The sequence below is a fragment of the Balearica regulorum genome, chromosome 11 (assembly GCF_011004875.1).
Source record: "Balearica regulorum gibbericeps isolate bBalReg1 chromosome 11, bBalReg1.pri, whole genome shotgun sequence".
Taxonomy (NCBI): Eukaryota; Metazoa; Chordata; class Aves; order Gruiformes; family Gruidae; genus Balearica; species Balearica regulorum.
In genome coordinates this window covers 2,927,895-2,941,449 of record NC_046194.1, presented here as the reverse complement: position 1 = coordinate 2,941,449, position 13,555 = coordinate 2,927,895, and the positions used below count along the sequence as shown (strand labels likewise).

The 13,555-nt window shown below is 36.2% G+C and overlaps 1 protein-coding gene across 1 annotated transcript in view; it reads right to left on the bottom strand.

Annotated features, from left to right (window-relative positions):
• LOC104643462 (connector enhancer of kinase suppressor of ras 2) overlaps positions 1 to 13,555 on the bottom strand; it is a 205,289-nt gene that overhangs the window by 123,270 nt on the left and 68,464 nt on the right. The window contains exon 3 of the mRNA XM_075763063.1: positions 11,167 to 11,330. Coding sequence (XP_075619178.1) covers positions 11,167 to 11,330 — 164 coding nt within the window. The remainder of the gene's footprint in view (positions 1 to 11,166; positions 11,331 to 13,555) is intronic.

The following is a 13,555-nucleotide window of genomic DNA, read 5'->3' as shown; positions in this document are numbered from 1 at the left end:
TACTCCCTGTATTTCCTTCGCACAGAAAATCTCTATGGTATAGCGCTTGCTAGTAGTGCAATATAACACGCATTGCATCATTCAGTACAGATTTCAAATCAGGATGCTAAAGAAAAAAAATGAACTATTGCTTTTTGCAAGGGAAAGATTTTGCAAATCAAACACATGAGCAATAAATAAAATGTAATGCTTTCCAGTGGGGAAAAAAAGGATCTACAGCCTCAGAAAAAACTAAAAGTTAATTTTAAGAGTTCAGAATATTGTTTATACCTAATTATTTAAATAACATATAAGCAGTAATGCAATTATTTTTCATTAAAAGTCTAAGAATTACCAGTGTATTTCACACGGACCATTACATGGACAACAATTTCTTTGATGTTTAAGACTTTGAACACACAAACAAATCAAGAAAATTTCTGAGCTTTCGGGTTATTGTAAAGAAATTTACATTTTACATTAGCGGAATAATACTTTTTTCATTTAATGTGGAAAAGTTAATTTCTTCCTGCAATAGTGCGTATTATTCTTCCTTTTTCTTCCTGCACCCTCTTTCATCTAATATACCTTCCCCCTACTATTTAATGTAATTACCTAGGTCCGAATCAATATTCCATTAGCAGGATCCAGTCAATGAACTGTCTGTCACTGCCTGCATATTCTAGTCCCCAGGTTTGCAGTGCCGGCACACCACAAGCAGAAGTTACTGCACTACTGGCAAACCAGTAGTCACGCACCAATATTTATACACGCTGCTTTAAAATCGCAGCGTAAGGAATAACAAATTGTTCAGCGGTACTGAAAATGACTGATTTTCAACAGTCCGTGTCCTGCTCATTCCCACATCCCCTTCTCCACAACTCCCATGCCAATCTGCGCAGGAGCAGAGGCTGATGGCACAATTCTGGGAGTCAGGGAGAGACACATCGGGGCTGGCTGCAGAGGCCACAGGCACAGACATGTCGTTGGCCATATGGCTGATGCTGCTCCCCGCAGATCAAGTGCATTTTCTCCCAGAAAGTCAGTGGTTTAGGATACACCCCTCTAGTGACCTGCTGACTACTGTGGCACTTACAGAAGTCCTTGTGGACCTTCCATTCTGTCCAGTTCAGTTGGGCTAAAACTTGCAAAACTTATTACAGGTGCTACAAGGATGAACTGGTGCAGACATGGGCAATGCAATCACAAAAAAACTGATCTGCTTTGAGAATTATTCACATTTCGATGTTTCTCACACCCATATATGTACGGGAATTCAAACAGCTCTGGTAAAAAGACTTTTAATAAAGCATGCCAAGTCAAAGTTATAATTTAAATCCATTAGCCGGCTGAAATTGATATATTAAAATGTTTAATGTAATAGTATATGATTAGGTGTTATGTTGTAATACACCAAAAACACAAGCTAGTTTCTGACGGAAACCCTCTGTGCTGCAAGTCATGATTTTAGAAAAACAACATTTTCCTTCAATATACCCTGCTTGAAATATTATTTCTGTGTTCACAGTAAAAGATCAGACTGGAAGAGATATCACTGAGCACTCCAGAATTTAGAACTCAAAATTACTGAGTTTAACTCTTGTACAAAAGGATGGTGTTTTAGTGGCATTTTTATGAAATCACAGCATACTCTCCAAGATCTGTATTTTTATGCTTTACTCAATGGAGCATTAACTTTTCAAAGTCTAATGATTAAACAGGCCAACTATTTCCAGACATGTTTATCGCAACAATGATTTGAAGTCAGCAGTAAGAATTATTTAACATGAAGCATATATCTTCAATGGTCTAATAAGTATGTATAACATGCAAGACAACACCAGATAGAACTGAAAAGTTACGAGTATTGAAGCAGCACTTTTTTCACCACTGCTAGTTTTCCCCCTTCTTGTGCATGAAGAATTCAAACAAGAAGGATAAAGACTATCTAAGCCACGGACATGAGTCTTGTTTTTAAAAGTCAGCGCACATATGGACATCTGAGCACAGTAAATTAACGCGGATTTCCATCAGCAACCAGTAATTATGTTTTATGTCAGCCAATAAAGAGCAGAAGAACGATGAATTCCCACTGTCAGAGCTGTGCTACATTCAATCACAGAAAAGTTTTTATTGGTTCCAAAATTTAATGGATATACCAAAAATTAACAAAGCAAACCTTAAATGAAGTCCACAAGATGACTGACTCGATTTATAAATTTGGCTAGTGTTTCTGCATTGAAATCAGTGATATTTTCACAGCTCTCAAAAGCTAGGGTACTCACCCAAACTCTCCTGGCTAAGATTCTGTTATCTAAGCCACTTTTCATAAAAGTTTCTCTGTACTTAATTTTACTATATATGTTTACATGAATCTGGACGTCTTGGCTGTACGGCTCTAAAAATGCCAAATTGATACCCTCTTTTACACAAATGAAAGACACAGTTGCTTAGTGTCAAGCACCACACAACATAACACTTATGTGAACAGCACATTTACTAAAGACATTATATTCTGGAGCCTAGGGCATTCTATATAAAAGCAAGGACTCTTCAAAATAAGAAGCCGTGACAGCTGACCAGTTTGTATATGCTGTTTTGTGTGACAGCATTGCTACTAGTATTATAACATAGTAAGTGTCGCTACAAAACCAGAGTAGTCTAAAAAGTTTAACCTGACTCCCACCAATTCCAACACTACAATTTAGAGCTTTATCCCTTCAAGGTGGTCAACACGTGGCTCTTATTCCTGGACTTACAGTCTTGCAAAAAACTAAATGCCCGCTTTCCTCAAGGCCCTGTAAAAACAGAAATCCATTCTTACCTCAAAGTCCCCCACAAACATCATGCACAAATGGATAAAGAAAGGTGTAAAGCACTGTTTTATCTCAGAGCTTAATGTTTGTGGAAGCATCGATGAGAATCTCTCACAAGACTTCTTTCTGTGACAAGCTTTAATCAAATACAAATCTAAGGTTATCAAAAGCAACATAGAAATCTAGCAATGCATTTTATCACGCAGGACACAAATATTGCAAGCACCTTTCTTTTTAATTCCTTTAGTGTAGAAAGAAAAAGATAGAAAAGAAAATGCGAGACCTCTGCTGCACAGCTTATTCATGCGTCACTAGTGGGCTATTCCATACACTTCACATTGAAATTCTAGGGAAAGCAATAATTCATATAAATTAATTGGACATGTCAATTCTAATTAGTCCACAAAGGCTAGGTAAGTATCCTTAGGAGACCACAGGGTATCTCCACGTTGCTGCAGACAAATCAAGTATCCAAACCTTGGCTAGTCTGTGGCGCGGGACAAGAGAGAGCTTACACAGAGCAATTCAGAATATTGGAGCAAGGCAGCAGGGGAACGAGCTTCAGAAGCAGAAGCCAGCCTTTCTGTTTTGCTGACCGCTTGTTTTGGCAAACTAGACTACTATGGAATAAAGGATGCCTTCTGAAACACAAAGAAATCAAAGCAAAAGAAGCAATAAACATTCACTTAAGATTGTAACATGCAATGTTACGGCAGCTGGTTTCAACAGAAACAACCATGAAGCGAAACGGAGTGCTACTATATAGGTTTTTCTTTTACCACTGCGCAGTGAAAATGTCCACTGCTTTATCCCTAGTAGTAATTGTGATCACTAGCATCAGCCTTCAGGAAACCGAACATCCAGAAGGGCTGAAATCAAAAACATCACCTTCTGGATCTAAGTCTTGAAAGAAATCTAAATGACGTCAGAAACAAATGTACCATTAACATCCCCTAAACCAGGGGTAGAAGAATATACACAAATTATAATGTATACCAACATTATTTGGATTGAATTTCAGCCAGTATCTTCCCTCCTGCCCTGGTCTACAGCATTGGACACATGTAGTTTTCCAGCACCACATCATTAGCCTACCTATTCATTTGCATAAATTTTGCCTAGTGCATCGGCCTAATAAGTAGCAATACAATTTAATTGTATATATTATGGTGTGCTGTTCTCTACCAGTGATGACAGCAACTCATAATATGACAAGGAATAAAACATTCATTGACAGAACACCATTGAGTTTGCTCAGACACATAACCAGACCTAAAATACAGTAAGGGATTATTATAAATGGATTATTTTATAAATTTATAAATGGAAATAAGTACATTTATTTTTCAGAAGCATGCAGTAGTTCCTGTAGTAGCCTATTCACCAGCCTAGCCTGCAATGGATTAGGATCCTCATGCTCCCTGCTACTTAAACAGATGCATTTTCAGAAGAAAATTACAAGCTTCGGAACAGATTTAACATTTTGAATAGAACATGCTTCTCCCTATTCTGTGAAAAAGAATTATTATGTGACAAGAAGTCTTTCAGCTAAGTCAAAAGACAGGAAAAAAAGTCTTTTTCCTCTCATTAGTCCGTTAACATTGTCTTGTTCTACAGGCAACTGATGTACATGAATTCAAGCAACTAAAATAGGAGCCAATGTAGCAAATTTGTATTCTTCCTGATTTTTTTTTTTTAAACATAAATCCAGCCTTAAGCAGGAAGAGTACAGAAATACTTATAGCCTGAAGTAATTTATCTGAAGTTTGATAGGCTAATACCACAAAGATTGGATGCATTACTTGTGGAAGAGAATTAGATGTGGTCTACTGGAATTCACCTGACCTGCAGTCCACTCGCTCCTACTTTCTTCCCCATTTGGGCTGTATGCAGCCAGCTGGAATTTGAGTAAAACCAGCCAACCTCCCTTCTTCTATTTCTACTATATACACCTCATCTTATGACTACAGTTCCCACACATATTGGAATACCCGAATAGGACCATTTCCAATCTGCTCTTGACTGCATAATACACAGACATCACAGAACCAGAGGGTTCTGTGCCTTCATCAGAGGTTTTGTGGCCTTGACCACCAAGGCACGATTGCCAAACAAGATTGATAAATTCATAATGTTTTCAAAAGAGCCCAAAGCCTAAGTTTCTAGTGCAACTTAACACACAAAACAAATTCTTTTGCCACTTAGGTTCTAAATTCCCTCTAAAGCAATCCTGTGCTTGGGTACCTCTGAAAATTTTACATGCTAAACTTGCATACTACCATTGGTGGTACTGCTACAGTATTCCAAAATATTCTTACTGTGCAAACGATAGTCGGGGAAAACCTGTTCTGCTATGGAACAATTTGTGTAGAGTTAGTGGTCCTCAAAGGGAAAACAGACAACATCGAGAAAAATTACCCTCTACCTTGTCCTCTACTTATATCAACTCACATAGCTGCCTTTGCACCTGGTGAGGGAACACTGATTTCACAATGAAAATTTCATTTGCAGTAGGTAGTTAACACAAATAATATGTAAATATATTCAAGGTTCTCCTTTTTCAGCATGCCAGGTTAGCAAGACCTCGAATTTCTTACTTCTTACCAGTATGGCAAAGCTAATACATACGCACATGTGTAAAATACCTGCGAGCAAGAGTACTTTAGGCTACTGTGAACTGTTTGTACAAACTTATTTATCTTCCCTCAATGTCCTGATCCTAAAAGATTTTTAAAAAAGCAAAAATTGGCAACAGACTTTAAAATGAGAAAAACCAACAGGCAATCCTTAGAATAGTTTATTTTATTATAATAGTTTATATATTATCCAAATTGATAGATTTGAAAGGCTAAAAAAGAATGAAGAAGCTAATTAGACTAAGAAAAGATGATACATCCTTTCTAATATGTGGAATAATTAACTAACCCATTCAATAGTATTTATTCAGTGGTTTGGCACAGATAATAAATAGCACTGGAGTGCCAGAAGTTGAACTTCTTTTCCAATTGAGATGAATAAAGCTCTCTGGATGCAAATATGTTTGTATAGACAAAAATAACATGTGCCAGGTTCCTCATCATACTGAGGAGATGGAATATCTCTTCATGTCTCGCTCAGAGAGATGGCATTCCATTTCAAAGAAAGAAGATTCATTTCCATCTATTTAAGCATCTATATATATATATAAAATTAAGATTTCAGTCTAGAATAATTATCTTTGAATAACCTTTGAAATATGGGGGGGAATCAGTATCTGACATACCGAATGGCTTGTTAAAAATTAAATTTGATTACATAGCAGATAAAGTAAGAAAAAATACTTCCCAATAAACTCACAGTACTGACAAACCATAAAGTGTATTAGTAGAATGAAAGATGAAAAGGATCTCAGGAGAGATCTTTGTAGGTATGGCCATTAAAAAGAGGTATTAATTTAAGCAAACCTTGAATAGTTTTAATTCAGAAGAAACAACCTGATCAATAGATACAGAGACAGATATGAGAGACTGGCTGCTGCATCTTCAGTATGGCATACTTCAAAATAAATTATTGCAAACTGCTTTCCATCTGACCAATGAAATACTGTTGTAATTTTGTTAGATGCCCAATGTAGAAATATGTTAGAAACAGTTAGGGAAAAAAGCATATTTGTTTGGTAGCTATGTTCTGTATATTGTTTAAAAAAAAAAAGTAGTAAATATACAAGCAAATTAAGCTCACGCCAGTTGTTACAAACATGTTGACCCACAGGTGACTATTTTGCCTTCTAGCAGAAAAACCCATCATGCTTGGCTTGCTAGCTTTTGCAGGAACTGCAAAGAGAGAAATTTTCTAATCTTTATTTCTCCTTAAATGCTATCACAGCATAGTGCCTAATTTCACTAGCTGAATGCCTGTGAATTAACAGTACTTTTAATTACTTTAGATGCAATCTATATTTGAGCATGCTTTTCATTTTACATTCATTTTTTTTCCATTCATTATCAAAGTCTTTCTTCCCACTAGACTGTTTATATTTTAATTTGTGTGGGTTTTAAAAGCATACTGACTCTAACACTATCCTAATGAAATTAAATTTACTTGCATAGATTTGAACAGCAACCTGTGTTGACCTCAAAAGTACTCCTTTTTCTTCTTTCCAGTATATTTTACTGTCTGTCAAAGAATTTTTTTCCCCAGGCTCTGCTACTTCTTAGGAGTCAGCCAATTCCTTTGTGTAATTAGTCCTCCAGTGCATATCCAGATTATATTTTAGCTTTAATAAAATTACAGTCCAAATCCTAAATAGCCTGCACTTTTTAGTCCATAGCTGTTATTTAGGTCACTTCAAATAAATAATTGCAGAGCAGCTTCTGACCACACTAGTAAGAAAGGACTTTGATAGGATTCCCCCCCTCCCCCTCCCATCATTCCCAATTTTATTCTTAATTAAAACACTACGCAAAAATGTCTCTCTAAAATGGTCAAAGAAGCAAAGCTGAAAGTATGGCTCACCTATGACTTTTCCTTTCATAGCACATAAATTCAACCCTGAGCAATACCAAGAAAGTGCCAGTACTGTCCCTCCCACAGTGAAAGATATTGTCACCTTTTGCACTTCAATGTTACTCTCTCAAACCCCAGATTATTCTAACATTTAAAAACATTTAATTTTTAAGGTAAAATACATATGCTTCTATATCACCATATTGCCACTGCTCTTATGCATGGGTGTACCAAATACTTTTATTTTTCCCTGTTTACGTTTCTTACGTCTCCTCCTTTCCTACTGCAGTTCTTCCAGCATAGAATCTTTTCTAGGTAGGATTCTCATATGTAATGCCTAGTTAAAGAAAGCTCTGAATTCAGCTTTCTTTTTTGAAAGAAAAATTATGATCTGGGATTGTACATGTCAGGAACATCACTTCTGATTTTATTCAGAAATCATATGATGGTTTGAATCAAATAACCAATACAAAATATTAGGGTTTTTTTTTTAATGCTTATTTCTGAAAAGTGGATATAAATGATATCGGGGGTAAATGCGTAGTAGTAAGCCTTCCCTGCCTTTAATTTGCATTTGACAGTTTAGTTACTAGGTGGTTTAGGACAGGGAAGAAAAGACACAGGAGGTACCTCCTTTATTTTTTGTTTCCTCTTGCACTTAGAACCCTTGTTATGGGTCAGCATTTAGTTATGCATTGCTGTGTAATGGTTTGCATCACTATGATAGAAGCAGAGGCATTGCTCTGATGTGTAACCCCATCCACCCGCTCCTCCCCACCCCCCAAAAGCCAGTGGGCTGATGGCCAGGCCCTTAGGGAGCGCATATGGAAAATATGGCATCGCCACACACGTTTTCAGTGTGTTCCAAGAGCTTGAGCTCAGACAGTCAAATTTCTCTTGGTTTCCTGAAGCAACATAGTGGTTCTGCAGCTAAACTCATGACCAGTGTGCAGCTGAATTCCTGATGCATCACTGAGCCTAAGCTTACCTGAGAGATTTCTACAGTACATTGGAGATGCTTCTGTTTAAAGCGTTACACAACCCATCTAGCTAAGATGGAGTGGAACATCCTGCTAATACTGCCTGGAAGAAATAGGTCATGTAACTTGGACACTGTCAATTGCCAAACAGAAATCAGTTAAGAAATCCATGTACAGGAAAAAAGAAATTAAAAAAAAAAAATCAATGTTCATTGACATGGCCCAGTGAGTGGATGATATGCAGAGTACAAAGTAGTACTGACATATATTGATACAAACAGGAATGCAGCTATCTGTGATCCAGCTAGGAAGAACACACAGTGTGCGTAGCGCTGTGGACACTGCCAGCATGGGACTGGGAACACCTCCCATCCTGAATGGTGCAAATGGAAGCAGAGAGGGAGAGAGCTATCACTCCTGCTGTTACCACCCTTCCACACGTGGAATTTTAGACCAGATTGCTGGAATTGATGTTTCCCCTCAATTCTTTTCATAAAAATCTTTGAAAAAAATTTTTCAAGTATATGTATATATGAATCTACAAATATACTTTGCACTCTATGTACGCAGTCCATATATACAAACAGACACACAATGGGTTAATATATTGACATCTTACTGACTGGGGCTGTATTCTAGCTGCCCAGAAGCTGTATTAAGTTGCTTATAATGTAACACTGGAAATTAGTGGTAAAATGACACATTCCTTAAGACATTCTGATTCAAACAATTTCTTATGTGTCAGTTCCTGTTTAGAGGCATAAGCAAAACACAGATACCCCCTTTATTTTAAATTATTTTTTAACTAAGATCTTTCATGTGGTTTTTTTTAGACTAGTCTAAAAATCCATTTCAGTGATGAACTCCAATTCAATTTTCACTGATGACTTAACCAGCAGCCAGGTTTTTATTGTAATAATCTATTAATATTTCAAGATTTAACACAGAATAAGAATACAACTGTAATATTTTAGAGGTGTATTGCATGTGTTCATAAAGGCAGCATCAGATCTCCTACCATTCTTGACAATAATGACAATACCAATTATTGTCATTATTTAAAAGAATTAAGAGAAATTCTTCATGATGCTTTTTAGTTACATAGTTTAAAATTCTCATAAATTATTACAGATTAGAATAGATATTATACTTAGTCTTGTGAAACTTTGTGATCCTTGCTCAGGAAGAAGCTGCAAGAATTAAAGAATGCGTTGTGCATAGCAGCAAGGCAGAAATGTCAGAAGCAAGAGAATATCCCCAAGAGCAGAGCCGCAGGCACCAGACTCACTCAGCAGAAAGCACATGAAACGGGCAGGGAGATAAAAGTTTAGAAGCCGGGGGGCGGGGGGGGGCGCAAAAAAAAACATTTTAGAGAGAGTGAGAAAGGAAGGGTAAGGGCTTAAAGGCAGGAGGCTAAATAAATGATACCAGGAGCTGGAAAATCCCCATCGTGCTTTAAAAGAAAAAATAAGGTCATGAGATGGCACAGTAAGAGAAGAGCTGCACTACTGACCAGCAGCAGGGCCAGCATTTAAGAGGTACAGTTTCTTTGTCTAAAAAAGAAAAAAAAAAATCAGCTAGGGTCCACCTAATGGGCACACTTGACTGTAGGACGTTCTTTTCCAGAGGGAACTTCTTGGGTCTGCTGTTTCTGACTAGTGCCAGGGCACATCACTACGTTGTTCTTAGGTAACACAACGTAAGATTGTGGGGTATTTTGGTTCCTTTTTGTGCAGAAAATGACGTTTCAGAGGAAAAACTCTTGAATTCAATTTTAAATGGTTCCAAAACACAAAATTTTGTTGGGTCACACAGTATGCACGAGTTTACAGGTACGGCTGCATCAAGGCCAAAAGCATTTCTCTCATTTGACATATATGTTATTTAGTTTGTAAGAGTAGACCTCAAGCTACATTAAGGGTATTTTGTAATCAGAAGTACTTGCAAGAAGCATATGCATAATCAAAAGGTACTTCATACTGCTTTCTTCTTAGATCAAGAGCATTCTATCCCACTTGTTTTCTATTTTACTGCTAAGTGCCAGTTTCCGTGTTGGAGACAATTCATCTTATCAAAATCTCACAGGATAACCTAGTTTCTGCAAAAGCAGAACTCCTGATAAAAAGCAAAATACCAGGACTATCATGTAATCTACCTACATCATTTTACTATTTTATCATTTTGTATTTTCAATATCCTTTCACCTGTTCACCTACACACAGTTATTTTTTTTCTTTAGAATTAAGTTAATACATTACATTTTATTAGCTGGTAGGAACTAAATAACAGAAGAAAAAAAATTTTCTGGTGTCAAATACTTTATTAAGAGGCTAACTGAATTAATAACCTGTTATATGAAAAAACAGTATTCTTCCAAATTTGGGTGCTTGCAGGTTGCTAGAAGCCCAGAACTTTGACACACATGTCTGTACTTTATCTAAAGTCAATTTTATCATCCCAATCTTGTCTTTAAGCTCATTTTAAACAATCTTCCAGTCTAATTAGCATTACCTTCTGGCTCCTTAGTACCATCCTTTTGAATGCTGGCATGGTTAAAACACTCAGGTCTACTTGGTTTAGTATAGTGTGGCAAATGTCAGTTAAATACGAGGGCATATGGCATATAATTACAGAAACATATGGATGCCAGTAGTGATAGTCAACAGTATTTGACTGCAAGACCAAGAAAGTTGGAGAAAGAGCAATAAAAGCCCATCATACATAATCATAAAATGGATATATATAGTTTCTTTACAGCTGAAAGAAGCCTGTACATGTCTGTCCTTCAATGAAGCAAAGCCACCGTGTCTGTACAAGCTGTAGAGTGCAGTCTACGTTATTTTAGCTTCAGACTGGAAGTGTATAAACCCAGATCATTAAGATGAGTGATGCAAGAAATCACTTACCAACGCACATAGCAGATCAACTGCTTCCAGTATCAGTTCTTGGTGGCCAATGCGAGTGACTCCCAGTTCCTCAAGCTCTTGATGAGTGATGTGTAGCAGCTGTTCACCATTGATCTTTTCTCTTTCAAAATTTTTGATGTATTGTTGGAGGCAATCATCAAGGCCTATTTAAAAAAAAGCCAACAGAGCATATTCAGAGAATGGAGACAAACAATCAGAATTCTGTAATTCACAGATACAGGAATTTTTTGGGAATACAAGTAAAATTCCTTGGTCGGATCTATTATGGCAAATGTGCAAGAAAATTATAATTTGCATAGCATAGCACATAGTACTAAAGAGAAAAGTTTATATTACTGATGTTATTTTCAACTTTCTTATGATTTTCTGGAGACCTAAAAAAATTCAGCTTCAATGATTTCATCTAAGAGTAAGTATAACACTTTGACTCTCAATTATTTGTCCTGTAGTGAAGCGAGTAAACCTAAGATCCCTAAAAAGTACTGATATCCAGAAACCACAGAAATAACCAACTTGGACATTGAAGGAAGATAGAGCTTGGAAATATAATAATTTCTGCATGCAGCCTTCTATGAAATACACTGGAAGTTACCAGTATGGTTAAATTCATGAGAAATTAAGAAAAAACCTAAAAAACTAAGAAAACACAATGTATATAAAGAAAAGGAAAGCAATAGGCATATGAACAATATTGTTCTCATTTGTTTGTTTAAAACTTCTCACATATGCAATCTAAACAGAAATAAAGCAAAGGTTAATATTGTCTTCATTTCCTGGATTATTAATGTAAGGAAACAGATAATTCTATCATGTACCTTAGTTTCTTTTTAAAGAAAAATTTGTAGTGATTTTAACATCTTTTGAACCACAAAAGTTCTTTTAAGTAACCAGATGATACAGTTTGGCAGTGATGAACTGAAATACCTTCCTATAAATTAGTACCAGAACGCTAAACAAATTAAACAAGAGGATGGAGGAAGTTCACCAAAAACATATATTACTATCTATTACTCCATTTAGAAGCATACCTCCTTAGACAATATTAAGTGATTTAATTCAATTGAATTAGAACTCCATCTCTGGACACTAAGAATTACAGGAGGACTTGGTCAGAATAACCAAACCATCTGCTGTGAAGCGAAAGCTTGTGGAAGCTGAAGTCAGAAAATGTGAAGTTTAAAACTATCCTGTAGTCAAAAATAGGTGATATTGTTCATGTTGGTCTATTCTCAGGTTTTTAAACAGAGTATCTAACAAAGATGTGACACCTTATATTTGGCCTGCTGAATTTTACCCCATTAGGACTCAATTAAGCCAGAATAATTCGGTTCAGACACAAGGACTGGGACTACACAAGAAATAAAATAAAACAATGTATTTGTTTTCTGTTCCATAAATACAAGAGGATATATTGCAGTTTCCTTCAATTAACTTATCTTTCAAAATTACTCAATTATTTACTCTGTAAACTTAGGACTAAAAGTCCCAAATTACATTGTAGTGTTCATTTATCATTTACCAAGTAACATACATAGCTCTATAGTCACTTATACATATATCCCATAAAAGTTAGATTGGTGATATAAAATGTCATACTTTATGTCGTTATTCATAAGTATGAGGTAGTTTGAATTTTGTTTTTTCATTTTTTTGTGGGTTTGTTTGTTTGGTGTGGGTTGGTGGTCCATTCCCCCCCCCCCTTTTTTTTAAAAAAAAAAGCTCAAATCAGAAGTCTAACAAATACCTAAGCCTTTTCTCTGTTCAGGAATAGTCTGCAAACAGGAGACTATCTCTGCATCTGTTCATGGCTTTAAATGATTTAATGAATGATTTTATGTAAGTATATTTCAGTTTGGATTGGTTGAAAACTGGTCACTGCAAGTTCTGCATTTCGTATTTAACATTTGAAATTCAGAGCCATTACACATTTCTGTTCCCTGCTTGCTCAAGAACAATTCTTAGAAACAATTTCAGAGCAAATTTCCAAATCCATGCGTGCCAGATTTGCTTTTAATGCACATTTGTTAAAACTCAGAAAAAGTCACCGATGAGTGAAACTGATATCAGAAATTAAATTATTTTCAACAAAAGTGAAGCAAATTGATTTAAAAATTTAGTAGCAGAGGCCACAAATAAGCGTTTGTAGTATTCAGAAAGATTTAGAAAATACCAAATGAATGTGACATCCTATGAAAACTGTTTAGCCAGATGTAGTAAATGTGCCTTTGTGCCAGAGAGAATGTATGACAGAAGAGCAAGATGGGAAATTTGTATTATTCATACTGCTCTGCAATAGCTCCCCAGGACATCTTTAGAAGGCATTTACTTAATGGTGCAAACAGCATGGCAGTTGACAACAGAATACAGA